This window comes from Postia placenta (genome assembly GCF_002117355.1).
Source record: "Postia placenta MAD-698-R-SB12 unplaced genomic scaffold POSPLAscaffold_13, whole genome shotgun sequence".
Taxonomy (NCBI): domain Eukaryota; kingdom Fungi; phylum Basidiomycota; class Agaricomycetes; order Polyporales; family Adustoporiaceae; genus Rhodonia; species Rhodonia placenta.
In genome coordinates this window covers 1,178,412-1,205,558 of record NW_020169844.1, presented here as the reverse complement: position 1 = coordinate 1,205,558, position 27,147 = coordinate 1,178,412, and the positions used below count along the sequence as shown (strand labels likewise).

At 53.7% G+C, this 27,147-nt stretch overlaps 9 protein-coding genes across 9 annotated transcripts; 4 read left to right on the top strand and 5 right to left on the bottom strand.

The window, feature by feature from the left end:
- Positions 1-607: 607 nt before the first annotated feature.
- POSPLADRAFT_1060189 (hypothetical protein) lies at positions 608-4,720 on the top strand (the record flags this gene model as incomplete). The annotated part of the gene is made up of 12 exons (XM_024481240.1): positions 608-670; positions 731-785; positions 846-1,072; positions 1,129-1,374; positions 1,430-1,991; positions 2,072-2,116; positions 2,168-3,061; positions 3,115-3,221; positions 3,276-3,317; positions 3,367-3,487; positions 3,550-3,862; positions 3,919-4,720. The coding sequence occupies 12 exons, from the start codon at positions 608-610 to the stop codon at positions 4,718-4,720; spliced, it is 3,477 nt and encodes a 1,158-aa protein (XP_024335897.1).
- Positions 4,721-4,789: 69 nt separating this feature from the next.
- Positions 4,790-6,342, bottom strand: POSPLADRAFT_1067448 (hypothetical protein). The gene is made up of 7 exons (XM_024482187.1): positions 6,289-6,342; positions 6,192-6,237; positions 6,062-6,136; positions 5,785-5,866; positions 5,537-5,730; positions 5,362-5,480; positions 4,790-5,308 (listed from the first exon to the last, which is right to left on the bottom strand). The coding sequence occupies exons 1-7, from the start codon at positions 6,295-6,297 to the stop codon at positions 5,186-5,188; spliced, it is 648 nt and encodes a 215-aa protein (XP_024335896.1). The 5' UTR covers positions 6,298-6,342; the 3' UTR covers positions 4,790-5,185.
- A 1,330-nt stretch (positions 6,343-7,672) lies between these two features.
- Positions 7,673-10,195, bottom strand: POSPLADRAFT_1060187 (hypothetical protein; the record flags this gene model as incomplete). Its single annotated transcript, XM_024481239.1, has 9 exons — positions 7,673-8,856; positions 8,907-9,017; positions 9,072-9,082; positions 9,131-9,321; positions 9,378-9,496; positions 9,548-9,700; positions 9,747-9,767; positions 9,823-10,066; positions 10,124-10,195. The coding sequence occupies 9 exons, from the start codon at positions 10,193-10,195 to the stop codon at positions 7,673-7,675; spliced, it is 2,106 nt and encodes a 701-aa protein (XP_024335895.1).
- Positions 10,196-10,701: 506 nt separating this feature from the next.
- POSPLADRAFT_1151543 (hypothetical protein) lies at positions 10,702-13,316 on the bottom strand (the record flags this gene model as incomplete). The annotated part of the gene is made up of 12 exons (XM_024486545.1): positions 10,702-11,330; positions 11,384-11,572; positions 11,646-11,665; positions 11,729-11,783; positions 11,845-11,858; positions 11,919-11,992; positions 12,059-12,115; positions 12,176-12,208; positions 12,264-12,293; positions 12,355-12,695; positions 12,756-12,834; positions 12,900-13,316. The coding sequence occupies 12 exons, from the start codon at positions 13,314-13,316 to the stop codon at positions 10,702-10,704; spliced, it is 1,938 nt and encodes a 645-aa protein (XP_024335894.1).
- A 275-nt stretch (positions 13,317-13,591) lies between these two features.
- On the top strand, positions 13,592-14,694 carry POSPLADRAFT_1152050 (hypothetical protein; the record flags this gene model as incomplete). The annotated part of the gene is made up of 4 exons (XM_024486616.1): positions 13,592-13,906; positions 14,006-14,287; positions 14,342-14,446; positions 14,512-14,694. 4 exons carry the CDS (start codon positions 13,592-13,594, stop codon positions 14,692-14,694), a joined length of 885 nt encoding a protein of 294 aa, XP_024335893.1.
- A 766-nt stretch (positions 14,695-15,460) lies between these two features.
- POSPLADRAFT_1151633 (hypothetical protein) lies at positions 15,461-18,091 on the top strand (the record flags this gene model as incomplete). Its single annotated transcript, XM_024486557.1, has 5 exons — positions 15,461-15,630; positions 15,687-15,810; positions 15,858-15,966; positions 16,016-17,818; positions 17,877-18,091. The coding sequence occupies 5 exons, from the start codon at positions 15,461-15,463 to the stop codon at positions 18,089-18,091; spliced, it is 2,421 nt and encodes an 806-aa protein (XP_024335892.1).
- A 225-nt stretch (positions 18,092-18,316) lies between these two features.
- POSPLADRAFT_1060182 (hypothetical protein) lies at positions 18,317-21,072 on the bottom strand (the record flags this gene model as incomplete). The annotated part of the gene is made up of 4 exons (XM_024481238.1): positions 18,317-19,825; positions 19,883-20,544; positions 20,600-20,879; positions 20,953-21,072. 4 exons carry the CDS (start codon positions 21,070-21,072, stop codon positions 18,317-18,319), a joined length of 2,571 nt encoding a protein of 856 aa, XP_024335891.1.
- Positions 21,073-21,190: 118 nt separating this feature from the next.
- Positions 21,191-22,674, bottom strand: POSPLADRAFT_1184800 (hypothetical protein). The gene is made up of 5 exons (XM_024489102.1): positions 22,584-22,674; positions 22,403-22,520; positions 22,163-22,346; positions 21,960-22,111; positions 21,191-21,910 (listed from the first exon to the last, which is right to left on the bottom strand). The coding sequence occupies exons 1-5, from the start codon at positions 22,659-22,661 to the stop codon at positions 21,429-21,431; spliced, it is 1,014 nt and encodes a 337-aa protein (XP_024335890.1). The 5' UTR covers positions 22,662-22,674; the 3' UTR covers positions 21,191-21,428.
- A 1,749-nt stretch (positions 22,675-24,423) lies between these two features.
- Positions 24,424-27,134, top strand: POSPLADRAFT_1184796 (hypothetical protein). The gene is made up of 7 exons (XM_024489101.1): positions 24,424-24,951; positions 25,000-25,101; positions 25,161-25,278; positions 25,334-25,481; positions 25,530-26,253; positions 26,314-26,433; positions 26,489-27,134. Exons 1-7 carry the CDS (start codon positions 24,448-24,450, stop codon positions 27,071-27,073), a joined length of 2,301 nt encoding a protein of 766 aa, XP_024335889.1. The 5' UTR covers positions 24,424-24,447; the 3' UTR covers positions 27,074-27,134.
- The last annotated feature ends 13 nt before the right edge of the window (positions 27,135-27,147 follow it).

Below are 27,147 nucleotides of genomic sequence, written 5' to 3'. Positions count from 1 at the left end.
TCGTGCTCACTAATGCGGGCGAGGTCTCGCAACATCAAATAACCATGTTCCGGGAGCGCGTCCGTACAGTTGGGGTTTCACTCCTTGGAGGAAATAGCGGTGTTGAAGGACCATATGAACTTGGCATCGACTCCATCCGTGCAGTGAATGACGAAGATGTGCCCGCCGAAGCTATACCTGGTACGTACATGTTCTCAATATTTTCCTGTGCGCAGTATGCAGACCTCACTCGATGACTTCCAGAGAAGCAAGTGAATGAAGGGACGCAGTGGCAGCGGCCGACTGTGTGAAATCAGTCTTCTAGCGGGCCGCAAAGTTCCGGTTCCCGTAAAATGTACCAAGAACTTGACTCACTGTTGATCCATGCATTCCTGCCATTGAACATCGGGTGACCTGAACTTGTCTATACAATGCATGCATATAATATCCGCGTGTGACAAGAACGCGAGCACTAGTCCTTAGATTCGGCTGTTTCACATCATCCTCTATCAGCGATAGAGGATTATTTCCCGCGACGGCGTCCTAGAAATCTCAGTCGTCCTCCTGGACTGCATCCTCACTGTTTCACTATCCGGCCCTGTATTCTACCTGTTTGGCTCTCAGCACCATGTCTGCCGTGTCAATCTCAGGCCCATCAAGACCAGGATCACCAAGTTCAGTGACCTCTAAGGTATGGCACGACATCTGTTTTCAATAGGTACAAGCTGACTTGACGGCGGATGTTATTCAGAGTTCCAATTACTTTGATCAGCTTGAGAACATAGACCCATACATGCCACTCCTCGGTCGGTGTGAAATGTTTTCCCTTCATCGCGAGTACATGACCTCCGTACCTTCGCACACAGACGATACTGACAATCCTGAGCATACCACAAGTTCGTTTGGACAGCCTCTAGCGGCTACCTTTCCGACTACTAAGCCTGAAAAGCGAAGACGGCTTGATGAGGCCAGCAATTCAACAACAGGGAGACCTGTCAAAGTACAGAAGACACAGAGCTCGCCGAGCGTTATGCGTGGATTAGCGGCCGTAGCATCGCCAGAAGAGCGCGATCACTCTACTCCATACATCATTGTTAGTGGAGGCATAACCATAAAGGCGTTGATTCTGCTCATTGACTGGGATCACAGGCTGAACTACCTGAGTTCCGAGAGGAAACTAGGCGTTTACCATATGGCGCTCAGTGGGAGATTGCACGTCTCATATCTGCAGGGATCAGTCGCGATGCCTTTACGCCTGAGGTACTGCTACGCTTCCGCGGCGAGAATGCAACGGCCGCTCCGGAGGTTGCTCGGTCCGTTGGGCGTGCTACAGCGGGAGTGTCGATCACTGACGATGCCTTCGCGGCTGCATTCGCGAAGGAGAAGGCGACTCAGGTGCGTTTCTGTTGTCTCTCTAGCATACGCTTACACTGATAAAAACATGCTCTAGTTGCCATGGGATGAACTGGACAGAGAAGAGCGCATACTCAGATATGATCCGTATGGCGGCCTTGGCTGCAACAGCGACAAAGAATATCTTCAAAATTACCCTGATTGGTATGGCGGTCGGATCCAGTTCACTGGCAAGCTATCGTTAGTCAACAGGACACCGACATTCAAGGTGTCGCTCAATCGACCGGTGCTTGGTGCATCGAATCGTTTTGCCCGACGCTTCGGTTCACGCCATCTTCTACGTCTCCAAATCCCTGAAGATCTTCGCCTCGCCCTGCAGAACATTCCTGGTGGTGACATCAGTCTTCTCTCCTTCTTCGGTCAACCCCTGATCGTACACGACTGGATCTTTCGAGCGTTCTATGCGAAGGAAGACAATGTTTTCCTCTACCAGACAAGCGAACGCTGGGACGGTGACACTATCCAGAAGCGCGGATCAATCAAATGCCGTGGTATCCCGAAAGAGCTGACTTTTTATGACTTCCTGATGTGGCACAACCCAATGCACTTCAATTCGAATCAGGCAAGTCCAAATAATACCTCGAGATTCACACAGAATAGTGAACATGACGTGATCATCCATAGCCCATGGTCAAATGGGTCTCACGTTTCGCTCTCGGTTTATCGACATCAGTTCCAGGGATTCGTCTTCAGGCTGAACGGATCAGAGAAGAGGAAGATATTGGTTCGTTATTTGTTTGTATGATGTTGAGTTGTTATCCCTTACGCTGCATAGTCTGCGATGCCTTCTGTGGCGAGGGTAAAATTCCCAGTGAGATGATCATGACAGATGGCTGCGGGTTTATTCATCGGCAAGCTTTGAGGCGGATCGAAGAGCAGCTCGGATGGACGTTAGACACGATGGTTGTGCAGATGCGCATAGGGGGTGCCAAGGCATGTCCGTTTCCAGAACAGTGTTTATCTCGACTAACGCGTGAACAGGGACTACTGCTGGCTGATCCGCGTTCACTTTGCGGAGAAGAGACTGGTGCAGACGTCCGCCTACGCCCATCGCAAATCAAGATCAAACTGTCTCAAGACAGCGAGAGCATTGATCCTGCAATGTTGACGGTCGACATCTTGCGTCCCGGACGACTCACCGGTCCAGCTCGCCTATCGACCGAAACCATTGTCAACTTCACTGAAAATGGTGTTCCGGCGCAGGTAGTATTCCAACTCATGAGGGATACAATGCAGGAGAAAGTCGACCGCTTGACCACATGGAACGATCCGGCCAGTGTATATGAGTTGTGGTGGAACGTCCAACAGGCCGGCGGCGTCATTATGGAAAGATTGTCACGGGAAGCACGTGGAGCTGCCCGAGCCAAGGGCTACACAAGTCGCGATGGAATCTCGCACAAAAAGGGTAGCTCTTCCGACGCTGACGAGGATGATGATCTTGACAGCGCACTTCAAGAACGATCATTGGCATGGTGGAAGGACCCGATCAGTGGGTGTCCGTCGAGTCTGGAGGAGACAGTGCTTGTCCTGCTTGACAGTGGCTTCACGCCGGATGCATGTCCCGTTTTGGCCGCCAAATTGAGAGAGGTAGCGAAGAAAGCGCTGACCAACTACGTCGACAAGTTTCACATTGACGTAATGATGTCGTGTAAAGCGTTCATGGTCCCCGGTAGACGTATATACATTTTGGATGCCCTCGCGAAGCTGACATAGTTCTCATAGATCCATGTGGTGTTCTCAAACCGGGCGAGATTCATGTAAGGAGCTCGTCCAGGAGTTTGGTAAACCAGGATGGAGAGAAGACTGACCTCGTTCTGGGAGATGTCTTGGTACATTACCAGTGCAGTCGTCAGTGAAGGATTTTGACGATGCATTGTGGACAGGTGACACGGCACCCATGCAAGGTTCCTACCGACACTCAGAAGGTATGCATGCCGCATTAATGTCTCTTCATTGTGAATTCAATATGTGAAGGTGAAAGCGGTCTTCCACGAGAAGCTGCGCTCGTATACAGATGTAGTGATTGTATCGACCGAAGATCACTTTCATAACGGGAAATCACTCCACAGGCATCTGGCCAGTATGACCGGCGGTGGTGAGTTCTATGCTCTATATATTGCTTCTCGAGTCAGAATCACATATTGCCGATCTGACAAGGTGATTTTGATGGTGATACTCTCGAGGTATTCTGGGATCCAACAATTGTCTCAGAATTTAAGAACGCCGATCCTAGCTTTGCACAAGAACCTCTTGATGTGCAATCGGTTCTTGTCCAACAGCGTGAGACGGTCGACGAATTTGTTCAACGAACAACTGCCTTGAGGGAAGAAAGACTCACCTGGGAGTACCAGAAGTACCTCCTTGCGGCTTTGAATAATAGCCGCAGAGTCGGCATGTACTCGACATGGTGGGAGACCTCAATTTACGAAAAAGGGTATGACCATCCGGAAACTATTTTTCTCGCATATATGTACGCGGTTATTCCTCTTTCTAGGACACGAGCCCTTCAAAGTTCATGCCTTTTAGGTTTACGACTGTACTCGATGGCTCTAAGACAGGGGCTGTCGTATCACAGGACATCTTCTCGAAACATCAACGTATGTACGAGCGTGGGCCACTACCATGGAGCCGATTGGACACCAAAAGCAGCTCCCGGAAGCAGCCAACACGGAGTCCTGGACTCCCTCCATTTATACTGGAGAGGCTGAAGGAAGAGATAGACAAAGCAAAAGGGGTGCAAGAGAAGCTGATTGATGAACGTCTCCCGTACAGGCTATCGACGCTGCGGGATGAGGACCTAGCAAAGCCCTGGCTCGATGCCATGGCGCGCGCTGCAGAGGCCATGCAGCGCCACAACAATGAGAATATGCAGCAGGAACTCGAGGCCATCCGCACACACGTCGAGCAGACGTACACGCAGCATCGCCAGATGACCCTTCGCGGCCTTCGCAGACACGCCAGCGGTGGCGGCAGCAGTACGTTCGCGTCTGCGAGGAAAAGTTCAGACACGCCCATGACCAGCCTACCCATCGAGCAGCGCCAGGACATGTTGCGCGAACTCTCATACAAGTTCGCGTGCGGTCCGGCTGGCGCAGATGGTACGCCTACAGCGCTGGTTTACTTCGATGACGCGTCACTACGCCGTGTGCGCGCATCGTACGCATACGTCTACGACCAGAAGACGAGCTCGAAGGGCTGGTCGCGCTTCCCGTGGGACGTCGCCTTGGGCACGCTGTGCGAGATCAAGGCGGGTACGCTGGGCCCTACGAAGATGGTGACAGATGACTTCTACGCACGCATGACGCTGGCGAAGTCATTCCTCAAATGAGAACGTCTTACCTTGTATGCGCGATCAATTTGTAGTTGTACAACTGGGAGTGCGATATGAGCTCCTGAAATACTGATATGCATTGTTATTCTAAAGCTGTGCATGCAGCGTTTGTTGATATCCATTTGCTCGATGGTCAGGTAAAGCGAGGATAACGAGGGAGCTACGTCGGCAACTAGTCGACCATCGGAACGCGCACGCAGTGGTGCCTCATACCCTTCCCTGCAGATGTCTGTACGTATATCAAACAGAAGATCAGTCAAGGATGGCAAGGGAGGTAAGAACTCAAGCGGCAGTACCATATCGGAATCGGAACGGGCGATGGATAACATGTACACGACAACAAGGAGAAGAGAGAACAGAAGGGGTAACGCCAACAAGCCCAAATCGAGCGGTATACGATAGATGATAGTAACGGACAAGGGGGAAATGAAACATAAGCAATAGGATGAAAGAAAGATGGCTTCACGCGACGACGCAGCCGGAGCAGCACCCGCCGACGTCGTCCTGGTCTGATTTTGTCCCATTGTAGACACCAGGAGCGGATGGCATATTGGGTGGCACACCGGGACGTCCTGTCTGTTGTTCCTGTAGTAGATGAGTTAGCGATGAATACGCATGTCGCTGCTGGTTGAACCGACCTTGTTGTGCCGCCTGATCTCGCGCACAAGACTGTGAAACGCCTCGTCGACGTTGATCCTCTGCTTAGCGGAGGTCTCTATGAACTTGCAACCAAAGTGCTTCGCCAGATCACGACCCTCTGTGAGAATAATTCTATCAACGACCCGATACTACACATAGCCGCGAGCTGCTCACCGTTCATGCCCACTTGGCGCTCGTACTCGAGATCGCACTTGTTAGCGACGACAACGACAGGGAACGAATCCTGGTCCTTGACACGCAGGATTTGTTGGTGGAAGGTACTGATCTCCTCGAACGACGGACGTGACGTGATCGAGTAGACGAGTAGGAAACCCTCACCCGTGCGCATGTACTGCTCACGCATCGCACTGGATTGCCAGACTGAGCAGGAGTAACGCTATCGACATTTGATGAAAACGCACCCGTATTCCTCTTGACCAGCAGTATCAAGAACGTCGAGCAGAGCAACCTCCTCGTCGATAATACATTGCTTCCGGTACGAGTCTAATTAGGATAGAGTGAGATCGCTTGTAGTTCTGATTGGCTAGGGATAATGACGAAAACCGGCAGCGGCGTGCGAGGAACTACAATAGCTGTGTAGTCATTGGCAGACTATGCAAGTCCTAGATGCCTCTGCAGGCCCCATATCCCATTCCTCCACACATAGGACATGTCGTGCGAAGTGGTATAAAGACTCACCCTCAATGGTAGGATCATACTCATCCACGAAGTGGCTCTGGATGAACTGGATTGTCAAGGCCGACTTTCCGACACCTGACCGAGATCATGTTGGACAAGAGGGGATAACTTCATGAAATTCATGACATACCACCACCGCCGACGACGACGAGCTTGTATTCTCGGAGGAATTGAGCCTGTAACTTACATGTTAGCTCCCGCGCATCTAATCGGCGTCAAATGCTGACCCTAGACATAATGAAGAAAGCGAACAAGGAGGGGGGGTAGAGGACAGAGAGGAGGCGATCCGCGCTGGACGACGACCGTCGGACTCCTCTTACTATACTCCCGGTGGAACAAACATACGCAAATATGAACCCCGCATATATGCTTCCGTCACACATCATTCCGTTTCGGGTCAATCAATGTCACGGTGGCATACTGTGCACTCACGCTATCTCGCAATCACGAAGTTGCGCATGTGTACACTGGGGGCAAACCACAACGGTCTCTCTTCGAAAAACTGTACTCAGATGTTCAGTTTCCGAACACTGTGGATTGCCGCCAGTGCTCTGTGTTTGGTATTCTGCCCGGGAAAGCGAGGATATCAGTAAGTAACCTCTCGCACTGGTGCAAGCTTCGTGATGGCAATTCCATCAAAGGTCATTGTGTTGCATTGCCTCCCATTCAATTTGTCTGATATGTACCCACGCAGGCACAGTTTCTGTTCCCGGGATGACGTGCTGCTCAGAGAGGAGAACTGTATCTCCCCGATATGTGGTATACAAGATCACAGTGTGGCTTGATGTGCATGCGCCCGGTCTCAGGATGTCACTGATGGGCAAGCAGATCTGACAATCATTCCTTCGCTGCTTCCTACCCACTGAGGATGACTGCGTTTTATCGCCCTGTCATCGCGCCCTTATCTGACACTGGATTGACGGCTTGGTCTGCAATAGAGCCCACAAAATCTGTCGTTTCCCACTCCCGAGCGCAGTCTGAATGATTAGGTGGCTGGACGGCTAGAGAATCCACTCGGTTTACAACCATCGCCCGTATATGACAACCTGTCACGAACGGCCGGTGTTCTCAGGACCACATTCCTGTACATATGCGGAGGAAGTAGTGGGTAATGTTTTACCTAAACATTGACACCATTTCTGAGTCGAGCGTTTTTAGAACATCTCTGCGTTAGCATGAGGCTGATGGCATCCACCATCCAAAGTTGCAGAAGCTAGCCTTTATAGACTTTCCCTGATGCGCTGTAGTCATAAAGTCACCGCGCATTTTCAAGCGTCCGTAGTTTGTAGGCTTCGTATTCGATACGGGACGCAGACTGCGGCGGAACTGTGCACGAACTCCTGTCAAGCACTCAAAGCCAGCAAATGACAAAATACATCTAGCGAGAGATCTGTAGAGACTGTGGTGCGTAGGAATACAGGATGTGAGTGGCTGACCGGCCCAAAACGAGTTGTTACAATCTATTGTACATTCTACACAGCAGACTTCACTCTGGCATCAGTGGACGCGAAAGCATATTAACAATAAGCACAAGACCGTGATTCGCCCCGCGAAACGACTCCGCTGCCATCTGAGAGTAATATGTGCTCTATCTGATGAGAAGGAACAATATTAGATATAGCCTACGGGCTTTGCCCCAAGCCTTGCCGCAAGACGAATATCTGGCAGTGATATGTTCGCACGCAAGGCTCCAGGATCAACACCTGACCTTGGCAGATTGGGGTCTAGGCCGAGGATCGCCTCCCTGCTTGCATTGACAGCACCGGCTCCCGACGACATGGGGCGGTTGCTGCCTTGCACTCTGCCGGTAGCTGCAACAGCATCGCCGCGCTGTGCGCCCGCGTAACTATCGGACCACAAGAAAGACGCAGGATGTCCTTGGGAAGGCTGTTGCTCGTACAGCGCCTTGTACGCTCGCGGGTTGGAAGGCAGACCAGGAGGCCCGAACGAGCTTGCCACCGACGTCGCCCGGCTGCTCGGCGGGCTGAGCAGGCTGGACATCGTGGGCGGAGAAAGGAGTACGCCCTGACGACGTGTGGCGTTCACTGCCTCCATACTGGGTCGTGGGAAGGGTCGCGGGGGGATTTCCGCGCCGAGTGTGTCGCGGCGTGCTGGCAATATTGAGTCTGCCGTCGCGTCCTGTGGCATGGACGAAGCAATTGGAGGGTTGGCCGATGCAGGGGATATGTGGATGGAGTTGCTTGCTGGTATACCATCGTCCACCACTGATGGTTGACGCGCAACTGGCGAGCGCGTCCGACGGGGAGGAGCAGGCAAGCTTGGCAATGGACGCTCGCGATTTGACGTAGGTCCGCTTCGTCTTGATTCTGGTTCATTAGGTGTTGTAGGAGGGGAGACCAGTGCGTTGAGGACCGACACGGGCGTAATGGGTCGATACGAAGGCAAGTGAATAGTCGCTGCGTCTGTCTTGTCGCTGGAAGGCACTCCATCGAGGAGACCAGTTGGGGACATGTTGGGTAAACTGACTGTACTTCCAAAATGTTTGTCGCGGGGAGCTGCGAAGTAGACGGGAGGAACAGGACTTATGACGAGTACGGGCATGTCCATTTCAGTCAGTGATTCCACGTCGGAGCCACGTTTCGAGCCAATACGATCCTTCTCAGAGAGGTCAGGGGTAGCAAAAGTGCGCATTCCATCCAGCGGCGATGCTTGTCCAGCGTAGAAGCTATTTGAGTCGTCACTCATGATGCTGCCATTGTCCTGATTGCAGGATGTTAGGAGGTAAGGGCTGAGAAGCCGCAAGGTGTTCAGCAGAATGAGTGAGTTCGCAGAGCCTACAGGTGAAGGGTCAGGTAATTGATTGTATTCAGGAGATGCGACGAACCAAGTAGTGCTAGAAAAGCGTCCCCGAAAACATGCAGTCCGAACGGGACAGGATCGTCGGCAACCTGCATCAAATCGACCACCATTGATGGCAACGAGAGGAACCCGTATACTGGATGCAAGGTCAGTCTATGGTGAAGTAACAGTCTATTGGACAAGTACGGACCACCAGGGTACCTGCCAAAAGGTCAGTGAAGCCGGCTTAATTACGGAACATCCACTTACCATATCATGCTTTTCACCACTGCAACGATGAATTTGCGATATCCAGGAGCCCTCTCGCAGTTGCTCATAATACTCATGCGCATATCCTCCCTTAGGTTGATATGCAGACCCTGCTGAATATCGAGGGTGCCGCGCAGGATTAGGTAGATCATGAAATAGAAGACAATGGAGATGACTATAGCGAAGAATACCTGTAACATAATGTAGATGGGCAACTTCTCTAGCATCGGTGACAGATTGGACGTACTGGGATGAGTCGAAAAAGGACCCGTACAGCCGGGTAATATTTAGAAATCCCACAAGAGATGCCGCCGAAAGCATAAATAGGGCCCATAGGGGCGTTCTTGATCATCAAAGGAATGACGGCTGAAATTGATTCGTAAGTAAAAGTGATGGAGTAGAGAAGCGTAAACATACAGATGATCAATGAAATTACCCATCCAGATACGACCGCAAAGCCACAAAACCACGCTGGCAGCTTATGGTGACAGACGAGGCTGTTGAAAACATGAACTGCGATAGCCGCCGTGAAATACGCGGTCGCGGTGTTGGCCAATTCCGTCAGAGCGCCTAACTAGGGTTAGGAGTTTCATAGCCTGTTCCAGGAACTACTCACCTTGGGCAGTACAAAGGGAGCCTAGCAGCGCCCCCATATAAGCACTCCCTGCACATGATCAGAGTATGCGACATACCTTTGTCAACACGCTTCAGTTCGACCCAGCGCACGTTTATAATGAAGCCGATGCTCATGATGAAGTTGCTCATGAGTAGAGAGACGGTGTACGCTCCTAATTGCGTGCGGAAGAACGAGCGCTCCCATGTGCCGCCCCGTATGATGCCTCGTCTCTCCAAGAACGCATGGAGGGAGACCCAGGATACATACAGGAGGAAGAACCCGACAGCTAGAATAGACACAATTGCGAGGACTACAATAGCCTGTTACGTGTTCAGTCCGGTGATGAGATCCCTGAAGAACTCAATGGCCGCACTCACAATCAGAGAGGACGGCTGCTCCAGCTCTCGATGACGCGGATCGATCACTATGTGGTGCACAATCCCCCGCATTTTGTGAACACACTTAAGCCAATGATTGCATAACGCAATGGCTAGTGACAAAAGTGAAGAATTACTGTCCCAGACAGTTCGCCCTGCGTCGAAGAGTAGTCTGACCAAGAGCAGACTGAAAGAGCTGGCCTAGCAGCAAACAAGGGAGAAGCAGCGAAGAACGCAGCGGGAAAGAGACGAGGATCGGGCCTAGAGCATGACACTGGCTCTTAATGCACATAGGCTGTGCAACGCATCATACTCCATGACATCTGAAGGCGACAAGTATGGAAGAAACCTGGACTTCAGGCAACGGTACAATCTGTGGTCGGAGATATGATTGCGGTCCCGTGGTGCTCCACCCGAGGTTATTTGTGTGAACTGATACATTGCAACCATCGACGTCTATGATAGTCTCCCACCCGTACCAGCTGTTCAGGCTGCCTAAAGGCTCGATTAGTCCCACAATCAATCAATCAAGATACAGTTACATCACAAAAACCAGCAGGTCTACCGACGCCCTGCGTTCACTTCTTATTGAAGAACTTCGCGATGCCCTCCGGAGTCTCTCGCCTCCTGGTCTTCTTCGTTTGTGGCTTCTCAAGAGGGCGTATCTTTCGAGGAGACCCGTCGACTGAGTAGTGTTTCGCAAGGTCCTGGGCTACATGAAAGTCATCATGCTCCATGCGCAGTGCAACAAGCGCCTCTGTCCGGATCTCCGCTCCAACATTCGCATCTGTCAGTTCGCTTGGCAGTGCAATGCGCTTGCCACATCTGCCACACAAGAACGACGTGACCTCGTCTGGCGGGACATCATGTTGCTGTGTGTGTGGACCACTACGGGTAAGCGACGTCTCGGGCTGTGGGTCGTCCCGTGGGTCCCTCTTGCGCTTGGTGCCCGAATCGGGACTTCGCGGGGTGTCGCTCATCGTCGGGGGGTTCTTGAAGAAGCCCTCGATGCTTCGCTGTCCGATCTCCATGAACTCGACACCGGCGAATCCAAGCGCCACATTCGTGATGTTCATTGACGCTTTCCTGCTCGTGTCCGTGCCAACAAGTTCGCGCCACAGCTTGTCGCCTGCGGAAGCGATGTAGTCGACATCCGGATTTCGTGTGAATGGGAACGCGGCTTGCTTCGAACGGCCAGTCTCATAGCCTGCGGTACGTTTGCATTTAGTTGAGGCAAAGGCAGCAGAACGTCTGTGTCACCTTGTCTAACGTGCAGCACCAATGTCTTTGGCCAAAAGGCGGATATTTCTTCCCTTGCTTCCCTCAGCCGCAGTGCTAGCTCCGCAGCAAGCACTCGTATCCAGTGATGCCCATGCACAGTCTTTGTAATTGGCTTTGGCAAGTTCTTGGAAGCCATCATGCTCTTGTTGACCGCCGACTTTTCCTTCACTATAAGGTCGGACAGGTGAATGATACGCGTGCCAGTATCTCACAACCGGGGACGGTGGCCTCGGGGACCTACCTTCGGATCGATCTATGCCTCTGGAAACCTCCTCGATCAGCAACGCTCGCGAGGACGCGTGGATGACTCAGTATGACACATACCGAAGGATCTCGTACACCCAGATGGAGTTCTCGCCGAATTTGCGCTGCATTTCCTCTGCAGCGAGTTCATGATAGAATAGAATACGACGTGCAGAGAAACCATCAACATCGCTTACCGAGACTTATTGCCCTTTTCAGCTTTGTCAGTCTGGCATGCGAGTAGAGCGTGAATCGCAGACCTAGCACTTACAACAAGTCACCAACGGTGGAAGCATCATATTCCTCAGCGAAAGCTTTGCCAAGCTTACCACCGAGGAAGCGGATCTTGTTGGGGAGAACAAATGAGGATGCGAAACCCAAAGCTGACACCTCATGGGGAACACCTCTGACCTTCTGGAACGGCATCGGCTTCAGATAGTTCGGGATTGCTGCATTGCGGAGAATGCTCTTGACGACAGGCGCTTTCAATCAAGTTGTCGCTTGACCATCTCGTTATAATCAATTTACCTGACTATTGGGTTTTTTGTATGAGGCGGTGAGCTACGACGATATTCTCAGAAACAGTCCCCATAGGAATCTGTTGTTTCCCCAGTACCTTTGCCAGAAATTTGTTTCTTGCTATACCCTGATCCGAACGGTTGAGTGCGTAGACAACTATGCGAATAACCTAAGAGTGTATGACTCACAGCAGAAGTGCTATACCCAAGCGTTCGATAAACATCACTTCGAACCTTGCCCATCAATTCGGCGGCGATGGACAACGCGACGTCGTGCCATGTCGTAGAGGCGTCATCTTCATCAAGACCCAATCCCTCGAGACCCACTGCAGGGGTGTCTGATGGAGAAGGATTGACCTCTATAACAGTACCGAGGCCATGCCAGGATATAGGAGGTGGGTTGGGAAGTGGGCTATCTATTCCCCGAGGCGCATCAGGAGGGACTTCGGCAAGATAGGGAAATCTCCTCAGGATCTCTTCACGGACAGGGCGGGTAAAGTCAATGAAGGCTTCATCTATGGAAGCTTTTTCTATTCTCTCGAGATAGACATGAGTTGGTGGCCGGGACTGCAACACGCAAAGTATCGAACCTATCTCGCCACCCGGTAATCCTTCTTGGAACATGCGGAGAATCTTCATGCTCTCCCGTCTGTAGTGATCCAATGACACCTTGAAGATCGCAAGCTCATGGTGGTATCTACAGGTTGAGCAGCTGCTTCGTATCACAAACTCACCTTGTGAGTAAGGGTATCTGGATTCTGCCAATAACCAGGCTCAGCCTCGCCCTCCTTGTATGTCGCGACGTGCACGACGACAAGTTCCGGGCACTTCCTTCGTGCTTCCTTGATCTTCTCCATGCGAGTAATTCCGAACTTACGTGCCGGATAGTTGACAGCGATCAATGAATCCCACTGCTGCACGACCAACGGGCGCGACGGGTCGATACCCAAGCGAATTTGCTCGCACGCAGCATAAAAGGCATCGCTGTCACACAGTGCAACTACTCGCAAAGGATCTCTCACGCCGAGGTTGTGAGCGTGAAGATGCCGGTAGGTGATGACAAGATGGAGGTCGTCGAAGTCAGCATCTGTTGCCTTGGCTTTGCCTTTGGATAACGCCGAGAGGGGCTTCGCAGATGTATTTGCAGCCATTTCGTTGCATTGAGGTTTCTCAGAGTATTCGAGAATGCAGAGACAGCCAAGTTACAAGAAGTGTTGACAGTGGCGAAGAGACAAACTGTAATACCGACGCGGCGAGCGTTACGCCAATATCGTGACCAGACGCGTCGCGCCTCACGTGATTGTATGTCACAGCTTAATCACATTGGTCGATGACCGAGGCTTATGAGGAAAGTCATTGTCGTTCGACTCGTCACCCGACCGCTAATACGCTTTTACTGTCGACCGTCATCTCTACGCTGGTGTCCATGGATTCCTTGTCACTAGATGCGCTCTCATCTCGGTCCCGACTCTGCATCGAGCGGCTGCGAGAACACAAAGTCGAAGAAGTCGACTTGTACGTCCGCACTGTCGTGCCCACTCCCGGCAAGTCTAACAAAACACGATTCTGCAGGACTGGTCACTCTCGTCTGGCTGCCGTTCTTGTTCTCTTGTATGAGAAATCAGACGAGTTGCGCGTGCTGCTCACAACGCGTGCGAAGACACTACGGGCTCATCCAGGGGAGACGGCACTCCCAGGCGGCAAGGTCGACGAGTCCGACGTCGATACCATTGCCACTGCGGTACGCGCCCGCGTCATCCAGCTCATTCCAACCTGGCCACATCCTATGGCATTCTAATTCTTATTTCCCTTCGTTCTACCCTTATAAAATGACTTGCAGCGTCGTGAGGCAAGTGAAGAAGTGGGGTTACCACTACGTCACTCTGCAATTCATACAATGTGCATTTTGCGTCCCTTCCTCTCCAACCGGAAGGTCGTCGTGAGACCTGTCGTTGCGCTGTTGACAGATCTGTCCGTGCTCGAACAACTCAAAGCGAACGAGGACGAAGTGGCATGGATCTTTGATCATCCCCTGGAAGCGCTTCTTGACCCGAGCATCGCAAGCAAGGGGCCCCTTGCAGAGAAGGGCTCGGAGCATTGGCCATACGAGGAGGAACTGCATGTATGCGGCGCCCTGACTGTCTCGCATTGCACCGAATTCACGTTGCCCGAGTAGAACACAGACGACCGGGTCCTCGCTTTCCTGGGTGGCGCAACTTACCGCATGCACCGCTTCCGCAGTTCGACGTCGCCAGTGAAGGGCCTGACGGCTGAGATATTGGTCCGTGATCTCGCTCTGTCGTAGCACCTCGGTTGACCGCTGATGATGAGAGCGGCTTGAACAAGATGACAGTGGCTGAGGTCGCATACGACAAGAAGCCTGTATTTGAGCGCTATGCTCCAAGGCAGATGTCTACATTTGAGGGAATCCTCAATGCGTTGGAGACCGTTGAAAGTACCAAGATTGCGGCATCGGAAACTTCAACGCCTATTGGCGTTGCTCCTCGCGTAGTGCATCCCACACCGTAAGCAGAATGTATGTAGCGAACAGTGGTATAAATTTATGTATGCATGAGTATTAAATGCGCGTTCGAATCTCATGGGTCGCGCATAGCAGGCACAGGGGTTCGCTATCAGAACCCGGTTACCCATCGCCTTGATGCATGCATGCACCGGACCTGTCACAATGAGTGGCTAGCGGCGGTGCTGGAGCCAAGGTGGCACTACCTCACATTTTAGAGAGAAACCCGGGTCACCTTGAACTTGTATGCATGATTCACTAGTATTTTCAATTGCGCCACCGCCGTTTTGGCAATGGACCTGCCACCGGGTCTATATATTACTGGTGATCTGTGTACGAGACCGACGACCATATACCACAGGGCTGACGCGGCCTGTCTGTCGTTCGGGTCAAGCATATGTCTAGACCGCAAGCTGTGGAACAGTCCACATGAGTTTTCAGCGCAATAATACAAACTACTTAACTGCTTTCAGGCAGCAGCGGAACAGTACTAATGTCATGGTAGACTTTTGCTTCAATCATAATCGTTCAGAATATTGCTGTACCCGTAAGGCATAAAATCCGTATTTTGAGGTCCCATATCTGGGCATATACGACATGATCTCATTTCGGTATCGATTATTTAACATGTCTGATATCATACACCTGTATTCCGGCCAAACATGGACCCGCTTGTGCGGTTTTTGAGCGGTCGCCGCCACTGCCCGAAGTGTGTTCCTTTCTTCTGGGGGACACTGAGAATACTTGCGGGCCTTAGTGCCTTCGTACGATATCATGTCCATCCTCTTCAAGCACCTCAGGGTACATCAGGTCTTCGGTGCTAACACGGATGTTGGCAAGACCATCCTAACCACGGCCCTTGTCCGTGGGTCTGCAGCTAAAGACATCCCAGTCCATTACTTGAAGCCAGTCAGTACTGGTCCGATGCAGGATGCCGATGACGGGTAACCCGGACATATCATTCTCTCATTTATTGTCTCACAAGAGATTGATTGCTCAGGCATGTTGAATATTTCGCCGGAAAGCACAAGGCGGGCGTGCACGCCGCTTGTCTTTTTCGGTTCGATGAGCCAGTAAGCCCCCATCTAGCTGTACAATTGGCGCAAAGTCAACGAGAGCACAAGGTGATTCCTGCTTCTGATTATGTCTTGCCGTGCTTATATGCCTTCAGACAAATGCTCCATCCGACGAGGAATTTGTTAATTCAGTAGCGGCCCATATTCGAAAGTCTGCATCTCTTACAACGCGACCAAGTCACATGTATGTAGAGACCGCGGGAGGTGAGATTGCACAAAGACTCCTCAATGGCTCGATCTCGATTATCCCTAGGCGTCCATAGCCCCACTCTATCTGGCACCACACAAGCGGATGCCTACCGCCCGCTTCTGCTCCCAACGATTCTTATTGGTGATGCGCATCTTGGGGGCATCTCCTCCACCATCGCTGCATACGAATCCCTTCTTTTACGCGGCTACACCATTGACCTTGTGTTACTCTTTCGCGATGCGTATTATCGCAACAGCGAATACCTCGAGCCCTTCTTCGCTGAACGCGGCATACACGCACTTGCGCTCGCGCCTCCCCATGCCCGCCTTTCTGACGCGCGTGAGGAACGCGCCGCCATGGAACAGTACTACAAGCAACTTGTACCCGCCTCGCAGAACTCTGCCATATTCGAAGCCCTACATCATCTCGATGTCCGCCACACCACGCGCATCACAGAGCTCGACGCGATGGCCGAACGCGCACTCGATACACTGTGGTGGCCATTTGTGCAACACGGACAGGTCAAAGGCGCGGCCGACGTGAACATCATCGACAGCGCCTCTCGTGACTTCTTCTCTGTCTACACCAGCAACAAGAACAGTGCCCATTCGAGTGACGCAAAACAAGGCTCTCTGTTGGAGCCCCAACTCGACGGCTCCGCATCCTGGTGGACGCAGGCGCTTGGTCACGCACACCCCGCACTCACTCTCGCGGCCGCACGCGCGGCAGGTCGGTACGGACACGTTATGTTTCCGCAGGCAGCACACGCGCCGGCACTGCGTCTCGCAGACCGCCTGCTGCATGGACCCGGCGCAGGGTGGGCGTCGCGTGCGTTCTTCTCGGATGATGGCTCGACAGGAATGGAAGTCGCACTCAAGATGGCACTCCGGGCGTATTCGGCGCGCCACGGCGTGACCGGCGCAGCGCGCAAGTCATTGGGTGTGCTTGGATTGAAAGGGAGCTACCATGGAGACACACTCGGCGCGATGGACGCCTGCGAGGAGGGCGTGTATACGTGCGAGTGGCATAATGCAAAAGGCGTTTGGCTCGACCCACCTGCGGTAGCGATCCGCAAGGGACGCGTCGTTGTATCGATTCCTCCTGCTATGACTGCCGATGAGGATCTGTCGACGCACGTCACCATGGCGTCGCTGCAGGAGGTGTACGACGTCGAGGCGCGGCTGCAACATCCACTGGCAGGCATTTATAAGCGCTTCATCGAGCGATCCCTCGCGAAGCTCAAAGAGAATGGCGGACCGCAGCTCGCGGCGCTGGTGCTGGAGCCACTGGTGATGGGCGCAGGTGGCATGATCTTCGTCGATCCACTCTTCCAGCGCGTGCTTATCGACGTAGTTCGCGCGTCCGAGCCGGCTGCCAGTACAGAACCAGGATGGTCGGGTCTGCCTGTGATCTTCGATGAAGTGTTTATCGGACTATACCGCCTCGGTGTGCGCAGCGCGACGTCCATCCTAGGGGCACGTCCCGACATCTCCGTCAATGCCAAAATCCTGACGGGCGGACTGGTACCGCTTGCGGTCACGCTGGCGTCGGACTCGATCTTCCGCGCGTTCCTGAGCGAAAACAAGACGGACGCACTGCTACACGGACACAGCTACACGGCATATCCCGTGGCGTGCGAGGTGGCAAACGAGACTCTGGACATCATCGAGAGGATGGCCGCCAGTGAGCAGTGGGACGACGCGCGACAGCAGTGGGACGCCCCGACAACGCCGGAGGCACACGAAACGTCTGCATGGAGTTTCTGGGAGCCTGAATTCTTGCACAAGGTGTCCCAGCTAAACGCCGTCAACGAGGTGATGACTCTGGGCACAGTGTTGTCCATCAAGTTGGAAGACGAGGCAGGCGGTATGATCACTGCTTATGCACTGTGCACTGTAGTGAGATACTGAGTCTATGATCACAGGATACCAGTCTCTCTCCGCCCAAAAGCTCCTAGAGCCGATCAAAATTGCCGACGCTGAAGGCAGCGAGCTATCCGCAGCCCCTGGTGGCGCGCCCTTCGGGATTCACTTCCGGACGCTAGGCAATGTTGCGTACTTCATGCTGAGCCTCAACACACCTCGCTCGGTGGTACATTCAATGCAGGACAGGATATGGAAAACCCTTGCTCGGGCATAAATCATGGCCACACATATCTCGATCCTGCAGTATTGGATATCCAATGACTCCAACATAGGGAATTGTGCAGATCTAGTGCAGAACCTTAGAAACAAACTTCCTTGCTAGTAATACATTATCCATAACATATGTAGTACACGCACGTATGATACAGTCACCAAGACCAACGGCAAGAAGACCGTAGCTAACATCCCTGACAACAGATATTGAACATTATATTGCAGACTAATATGGTCTAACTTTTGCTTTGCTACTCCTTCCTCGTCGCGGAGGTGAGGGTGGCTCATCGTCTTCATCATCGCCATCTTCAGCACCTTGGACGTAGCCGACGCCCATAAAGACGGGGGTCCCAGCCGCACCTCCACCTTTCAAGAATCCCTTCTTAGTGCTTTTCGTACCTACGCCGGCCAGTTCCCCGCTATCCAGATCAGCTTGTGCATGCAGTGCACTATCCTCCTTCCAAAGGATATCGCCAGCCCGGCGGAGTTCTTCATCCAATGTACGCCGTCTGCGAAGCTGATTCGACACAGGCTGTTGGATTTGTGCCTCCAAGGAACTTTCTGTGGATGACACGTTGATAGTCCGGCCAGGTTTCGAAGGCGCCCTCGAAGGTGCTTTCTTCCCTGCTCTGATGGGCAGCCTCGATGGTAGAGGATCTGGACCCACTGGCACCACAAGAACGGCATTATCGGACAATGACGCTGGATCATGTCGCGCTGAGCTGTCCAGAGGTTGTATCTGGAGCTGCTTTGCACGCTTGCGGGCGGGCGGCACAATCCTGCGGGGCGCCTTATCAGGCAAAGGTGAACGGGGCGGACGATGCGCGAACACGTCCTTCTTCGGAGGTGTGTCTCCGCCTGTCCCCGGTGGATCGGGCGGTGGTGATCGCGAGGGTATAGGCTGCGAGTCTGGTTCGAGATCAACGTCGATGACTTCGCGAGCACTACAAAGCTTCTCCTGTTGGGACTGTGTAGGGAGAGCTGTCTCGGAATGGTGCTGCGCAGAATGAGGTGGTGTGGGGGGCAAGATCCGTTCTTCCGTATCGTGCTCGTTCTCGTTATCTGAACATAGAGATGGGGTAGTGATATCCGTCTCTGTGGTCGCGACTGACGGCCATGTGCGGGGCGGTAAATGAGCGGGCGGGGGAAATGATAATGATGAGGCGGATGAGACGGCTGTTTGCTGTGTGTCGTATGACGATTGTGAGGACGTAGAAGAGCCTGTGTCATTGGCAGGCACTGCAAACGTAGTGAGGCGGCGTTTTCCAGGAGCAGCGGATATGCTCTCGAGGGCATCACGCTTCCTTTTCTCTCCAATCCTGGCTTCGACCGCACTGAACGAGCGCTCGCCGTACACATAGGCACCATCCGCACTGCTGCGCGGTGGTGGAGGTGGTAGCATGGCTCCACTTCCGGTCGTACTGCTGACCTTGCGCAAACGCACGGTCTTCATTTCGCTCAAGAATGCGGCCATTTTGTCTGATGGGACGTTGACAGTCGGCTGGCCAGACCTACGCGTGCGACCCGCCATGTTGTTGATGGGTGCTTCGACAGGAGGGACTGTGGGTTTTAGATTGGCACGGACGGAAGCGAGGAACGAGTTGGCGTGCCGTGGTCCTCCTGGACGTCCTATTGAGGATATGCGAGGTCCAGTCGAGAAAGGTCTCGATATTGGGGGAGGCGGTGGAGGCGGCGGGGGTGGCATCTGAGTACTGGTGTTATTGCGCGTTGCAAGCTGTTCTCGGCACGTCAAAATTGAACGTTGATTATCAGCCACACAGAATAGACACACCTGCGCCCTCAGTCTGACAATCTCCTCCTCGAGCATTCGTATCCTCTGTTTGTCGCGCTCGCGCTCTTCGTCGTCGCTTCCAGGTTCGTTCCGCAGCTGTGCCTCGCGTGCAGCATGCAACTCGCGTTCCTTGCCACGCACCCGTATCTCACCAGACGTATCGTGCGCACGCTCCTTACCCTTACCCTTGCTTGTGGCCCAGGATGCACCCTCCACCTCAGTCTCGTCCGACTCGTCCCTAGCATCCTCCGCGTGCACGTTCCTTGCCTTCTCCTTCGTGTTACCGTCTCTCGAGCGGCTCTCGTCTCTTCTGTTTCTGCTCTTACTCCTGGCGTTCCTTTTTCTCGTTTTATCAGGGACGTCGGCATTCTCAGCCACGACCCGCCCCCTATCGGTCTCTGTATCATCTGAAGCCCGCTCATCCTGCTCGGACCTCGTCGTCTTCTCGCGTGTTGCTCGAGTTGCTCGGGGAATAGGACTGGGCGTGCGTAAGGGCACAGAGCGGCCTGCAAACGGAGCTACAGGGGGCGAAGACATCAGATCTGGCTGGAGCGACTCCGAGCGCGGGAAGAGCGAGCCAGGCATAGTTGCGGCGGCCCGACGCGACTGCAGGAGAGCAGGAAGCGGCGGGGGCGTCCGCGACGGCGAGCGGGAGCGCGAGCCTAGAATGAGACGCGTCAAGCATGCCTAGCATGTTGCGCAGGCGACGGGACGTACCTTCGTCGTTGCCTGCCTGCACACGTCCTCGCGCAGGCGTGGGGGAGGGCGACGTGCGTGCGGGGGGGATCCTCGACTTCTTGCTGCGGCGTGGGGGCGTCAAAGGCCCGCCCGACGCGCCGTCCGACTCACTTTCGTCGCGCGCAGGGCGGCGCCGACGTGGGCCGCCCTCCAAATCCTTCACGCCCTCAGCCATCCTCACGCGCTTGCGCCGCGGGGGCCCCTTCTGCACACCATCGAGTGTGACGCGCGATGTCGACGCCTGAGGGTGTGTCTGCACCTGCACGACCGGTCGAGCATCCGACCGCACTCAGTATTGCACGTGCATCGATCAGGGGTGCGCGAGGACTCACCGTGGCGTCGCCGCCGACCGCGGTCGTGACAAACGACTCAAGCTCGCGCGAGACGAAACCAAAGACATTAGAAAGGAAGCCGGCGGGAGGCGATGGGTCGCGCGGTTTGCTAGGGGCCATAGCAGCGGAGGGATGAAGGTCAAGTTCAAGCAGTGGATCAACATGTACAAATAAAGTCGCGCGCTTATTGTCCGCCGCCGTTCCTTGTTCTCCCTCAGGCTCATACACAAACTATTGTCGTGTATACGTGAAGGATAATCATTTTGAGCAGAGGCCAATACTAGTGTGTGGTGGTACACGCGATATACCAGGAAAGACATGATCATAAGTTAGCGTATAGTACTGCCATCCAAAGAAACGAAGCAACGTGAGGGTACATGAACATGAACGTCGTCGCGCATGGGCCGAGCCCGGATCGTCAGAGATTACTATACTACAACAAGGCAGATCTCTAGTCCGTGTGTGCATCGCAGTGATCATGAGTATCCACCGCCGTACGACGTATACTCTGGCGCGGGCGCGGGGTGCTGCGGTCCGGTTGAGATCGACGCGCGCACTGCGGCGTACGGATCTGCATACTGCATCGTGCGGCTCACCCGCGGACTCTCTGCGGGTGGAGGTGTGGCCGCAGGACCAGCTCCGAAGCCGCTCGGGGCAGGATCGGAGAACGCGCCGTACGCATCAATGCTCGGGCGTGGCATCGCAGGTGCAGCATATGAGGCAGTGGGTGGCGCATAACCAGTCGGTGTGTTGCTATCCTCGAACGGCGACTGCCCAGACTCGGCGTCGGAGACAGGCCGCTTGCCGTAGTATCCCGTCGTAGACTCATCATCGTCTTCGGCGTGCGTCTCAATCTCAGAGAAGTCGGTTGGATGTGTAAAGGGTTGGTCGCGCGGGCGCGAGGACTTGCCGTTCCGCCAATCAAGGATGTTCAGGATGAGCGATGCTAGCCAGAAAACTGACGGCGTGTCAGCAAAATATATCAGGTCACAAATTGGTCGGCTCACCGAAAGTCAACCAGAAGAATACACCCCCTGCCTTTTTCGTGCTGCACCAGCCAGACAAGTCGTTCCGGTACGTCTGTCCTTTGCTAGCATGCGGATCATTGTTCGCGTTCTTGCACCCAGGTTCCGTCCACGCGGAGATGGTAACGATAAAGCTGCTGAGAGGTGAGATACAGACAGTCGGAAAGCGTGACCACGCGACTCACGCGATAAGTAGACTGATGGCCGTTCCCGCGCCCACCATGATGAACCCGACGCGTACTTCGTTGAGAGCGCGCGCAAGCCGCGCGCCCTTGTTGTACTTGTCGTAGATCACAGGTACGAACAACAGAAACAGTGGAAAACAAATGCCCGTGACCGCAACGAACAGCGCAAACCCGGTCAGCCCCGCTGTGAGAACGTGACGTCAGCGGCGGCGACGACAATGAACCAACAGCAACACTCACACGGTCCGACGCCCCAGTGCGCTTGGAAGGCTGCGACGCTGGCGAAGCAGCACATTGCAAGGAAATTGAAGAACGCTTGCGATGCATGGAAGATGATGGCGGGCTTGGACACGATCATCTGTCAGTGCGACGACGCGTCAGTCGAGATGTCGGCAAGCGCAGAGAGCAAGGAAATATGAACCCAGATCCATAACGTAGACAGGAGTGGAATGAAGAGGAGGAATACCAGATAGCCTCCTGTCTCTGCAGACGGCGCCATCGACGCGAGAGTGTATGTTGAAAGAACATGAACATTACGTAACCCAATCCCGCACGGCGCGAAGAAGGCACGCTGCTGCAGCGCGCCTGCTGAAACGTCGGCGAAGGCTCCTCATTGCCAAAGCTCGCCGTTTGATAGTTTTGGCTCGTATGGCAAAGCCATATACCATGGGTCGGGACCAGAAAAAGGAAGGGTACGCACATCATCCTCGAAGGGCATCATTCCTGTGTTGCCAATGCCGCCTGTGGTGGACATTGGCATGGGAAGGGTGGATTTCTTCTCGGGAAGGACACGGTTGACTGCATCTTGTATGGAGTCGAGTAGCGGCATATTGCTTCAGCAAGGCGTGAGCGTGGTCGACGATCCGCAAGCAATGGGAAGAGATGATCGCGAAGACACAGTAGCGACGTTTTACGAGAATGTGGTGAGTATGGGAAGGTCGTAAGAGTGTTTAAGATATGCTCAGGGTTGGACTGCGGAGGCGATACAGTTGAACAGCCTCGGCGAGACGAGAGAGACGGCTGCCCAATGGGTAGAATCGCAAGCGGTGTTGGGCGGCGCTCGCGGGCTGCGCCATCCGCCCAAATGATTTCGTAAGCAATATCCGTCAAATGGCCACCCCGTCGCACAGCCAACGACTTTGCACCCTGATAGACTGCGCATAGTTCTTGTGCGTCATCAGTATTGTTACGATTTCACGGTGTCTTCGACTAGGCCAACGAGCTGTTATAAGCCCTACTTAGCCGATTCCAAGGAATAAGGGGACGAATCCACGTGATCAGGCGCGTCCCTCGATCGCCCGTCAAGTCGCGTCGCGATCGAGAGATCCTTGTTCGCGCTGCCACACTGTGACACGCGTCAACCTCGGCTAGTGCCGTCAGACAAAGGACTTGTATGGCTCTGAAGTATTCCTACGGGCGCTGCCACCTCTCGGCCTGGAAATTCCGCGATATGTAGTCGTTGAGCTTTACAAACAACTCGTCCAGGACCAAAAATACGATGCTGAGGTATCATGACGGTGGCTTGATCTTCCCGTGGACACAAATGACGACTCTGATTTACGCACGCCATTTCATCGTCGCGACCTCCATACACGATGCTGTATACCAGAAGCAGAGCCAGCGATGCCATGTACAATCGGCATAGGCTAGTCCTCGCTGCTGCTATGTACCTAGACCTCAGTTTCATTCTTACTTTGATCCCCCTCAAAGCCTTCGTTGTTTGCTCCATGAACCCAGAAAGGTTTGCGTCGCGATGCTTGATGAATTCTATGTGACCTCGTTGTTAATATCACATGAAACGAGCGATTGTGAACATCGCCTGAGCCAGTCCCCTTTTTGGAGGGTTACAAGTATCATATATGCGAGCAACACTGAGTAGTGTTTCGCGCCGGCAGGCAGTCGCTGGCAGCCAGCCAGACAACATAAACTTCAGTTCAAATAACGTTCAAACAACTTGGCGGTTTTCTTGAACACTTGCCTTACTTGGAATTCCGGGGAATGCCGATATGCTCGATCGCGGTGCGGTTGTGCGCCCTGTATCCTACTTACAACTTGAGGCCATTCGTGACCGCAGACTGCTTGCAACTACATATACTTCTGTCGACCAGAACCGCGAGGTCCTCAGTACACGGAATAAAAAACTAGCGGCGAATCAAACAGATCAAACACATACACTGCGCTAACGGGAGGGGAACTATGGAGATCTCAGTGCGTCTTTGAATTTTTCGAAAGGTACCAGCAACTCATCAGCACTCAGGTAGGGCTCGAATGCCCTGAACAAATCAATGCAGGGCTTATGGTCGACGCATCGTCGCTCGAAAATCAACTTGAATGCCCCGATATCTGCATCCGCGCCCGGCTTGCCTCCGTCCATTCCTATGACCGACCCGGTGGAACCAAATGCTCTTGTTGAGCAGCAAGAACCGGAGGCATCTAACTCTGCTACCGCACCTCAAGCTCAGGACATTGATCCACCAGTATCCGATGTCCGCACTAGTACAACGAGTGGCAAACGACGACTACGGCGTCAGGCGGGTGAGGAGAGCAATAAGCGAGCGAAGCTGTCCAATGCATCGGGCTCGACGGCGAAGGATTACTCGCCCCCTACGATGCGTCTCTCGGACCTGGGGGGTGTCGATGCGTGCATCGAGAAAATGCTCGAACTCGTCGCCATGCCGCTGTGCCATCCCGAAATTTACATACACACGGGAGTGCAGCCGCCACGGGGAGTATTGCTGCACGGGCCCCCTGGCTGTGGGAAGACACTCTTGGCGCATGCTATCGCAGGGGTATGTTGTCGTCTATTAGGATGTTGTGTAGGCACTGAAGTGTCGCAGGAACTTGGTGTACCGTTCATCAGTATCTCAGCGCCCTCTGTAGTTTCTGGTATGTCGGGCGAGTCCGAGAAAACTCTTCGGGACACTTTTGAGGAAGCGAAGGTCAGCATAGTCGTAGCACTTCGAGCGTTCCTTGTCCTTGACTTATGCTGTCGGGACAGCGAGTGGCTCCTTGTCTTCTTTTCATTGATGAGATTGATGCAATTACGCCCAAGCGCGAGAGTGCGCAGAGAGAAATGGAGCGCCGGATAGTTGCGCAATTTCTCACTTGTATGGATGGTGTGTAACTCGAACCACTGTTATCCAGTCAGCACCTGACATTGAGATTTTATAGACATGTCGTGGGATAAGACGGACAACAAGCCTATTGTCGTGATCGGTGCAACGAATCGACCTGACTCGCTTGATGCGGCTTTGCGTCGTGCAGGTCGTTTTGATCATGAGATAAGTATGGGTGTCCCAGACGACGATGCACGAGCCCAGTATGTCTTTACTGTGAAATATCGAGCTATTGCTCATGACTATATCAGAATCTTGCGCGTCCTTTGCTCCAAGCTGCGGCTGGAGGGAGAATTCGATTACATAGCCCTGGCGAAGGCGACACCAGGATATGTTGGGGCCGATCTAACAGCACTTACGGGAGCTGCTGGTATCATTGCTGTGAAGCGCATCTTCAAGCAGATATCGGAGGGGACGCTCATCCTCCCAGATATCGTCGATTCGCAAGCAAACGCCACCGATGCAGACGCGTCTATGCAGATTGACTCACCACAGCTTGCATCCATCCCTCTAGCGTCGCAGCTGTCTGCACCACAAAATGCGCCCAAGGCGGTACCATTCTCCACGGTAGACCTGTCCGCGCATACAGCTGCGAGCTCCATCGTTCACTTTCTCCGTGCTCATCCCGATCCTCTCACCGAGGCACAACTCGCCCCGCTCTGCATCACGCCAGCAGATTTCATACTCGCCTTGAAGCAGGTGCAGCCATCCTCCAAGCGCGAGGGCTTCGCAACTGTCCCGGACGTCACTTGGGCGGATATCGGAGCGCTTCATGGCACGCGCGAGGAGCTGCACATGGCAATCGTGCAGCCGATCAAGCGGCCGGAGCTGTTCAGTGCCGTTGGCATCGAGGCGGCGTGCGGCGTGCTGTTGTGGGGCCCACCTGGGTGCGGGAAGACGTTACTGGCGAAGGCTGTGGCGAACGAGTCGCGAGCCAACTTCATTAGCGTGAAGGGTCCTGAACTGCTGAACAAGGTTGGTCGTTGAGTCTCCCTCCCTTTCATTACTATGTTGATTGTAGGGTTTTCTCCACAGTATGTAGGCGAAAGTGAGAGAGCAGTCAGACAAGTGTTCTCTCGCGCTCGTGCTTCTGCACCGTGTGTAATATTCTTTGATGAGCTGGATGCACTCGTCCCTCGCCGCGATGATAACATGGTATGTGCCACACCAATGACATTTTCGCTGATGCTAACTCACGTACCCCTCTTAGTCCGAATCCTCCGCCCGCGTCGTCAACACCCTTCTGACCGAGCTAGATGGGCTTGACGCACGCAAGAGCGTTTATGTCATTGCAGCAACCAATCGCCCAGACATGATCGACCCGGCTATGTGCCGTCCAGGTCGACTTGATAAACTGCTGTACGTCGACCTGCCCAAGGCGAGCGAGCGCACAGAGATCGTGCGCACGATGACACGCAAGGTGCCCCTGGGTGATGCTGGTGATAGCGCGGCGAGAGCTAGGGCAGCTATCGAGACCCTTGTCCGGGAGAAATGCGACGGCTACAGCGGAGCGGACCTTGCAGCGCTAGTGCGAGAAGCAGGCGTTGTAGCGCTCAAGCGCACGTTGGGTACACTGGATGCCCTAGAGGAAAGTGGCATGGACGGCGGCCCGACGAAGGAGATCCGAGTCCAGGTGCTTGTCGACGACTTCTTCGCAGCATTGGAGAAGGTGCAGCCAAGCGTCTCACTCGCGCAGAGGCGGAAATACGAGGCGCTCCGCTCCAAGTTTTCTGGTCTGCCCGTCCGGGTAGGCAAGGAGGAGGACGAAAAGCGGGTTGAGGCGACTGTGCGATAGAGTTGCTGGAGTATATCCAAAAATATTGTACAGTAACCGTACAGTAACAGGCTTTCGAATGCTTTATCGTACAT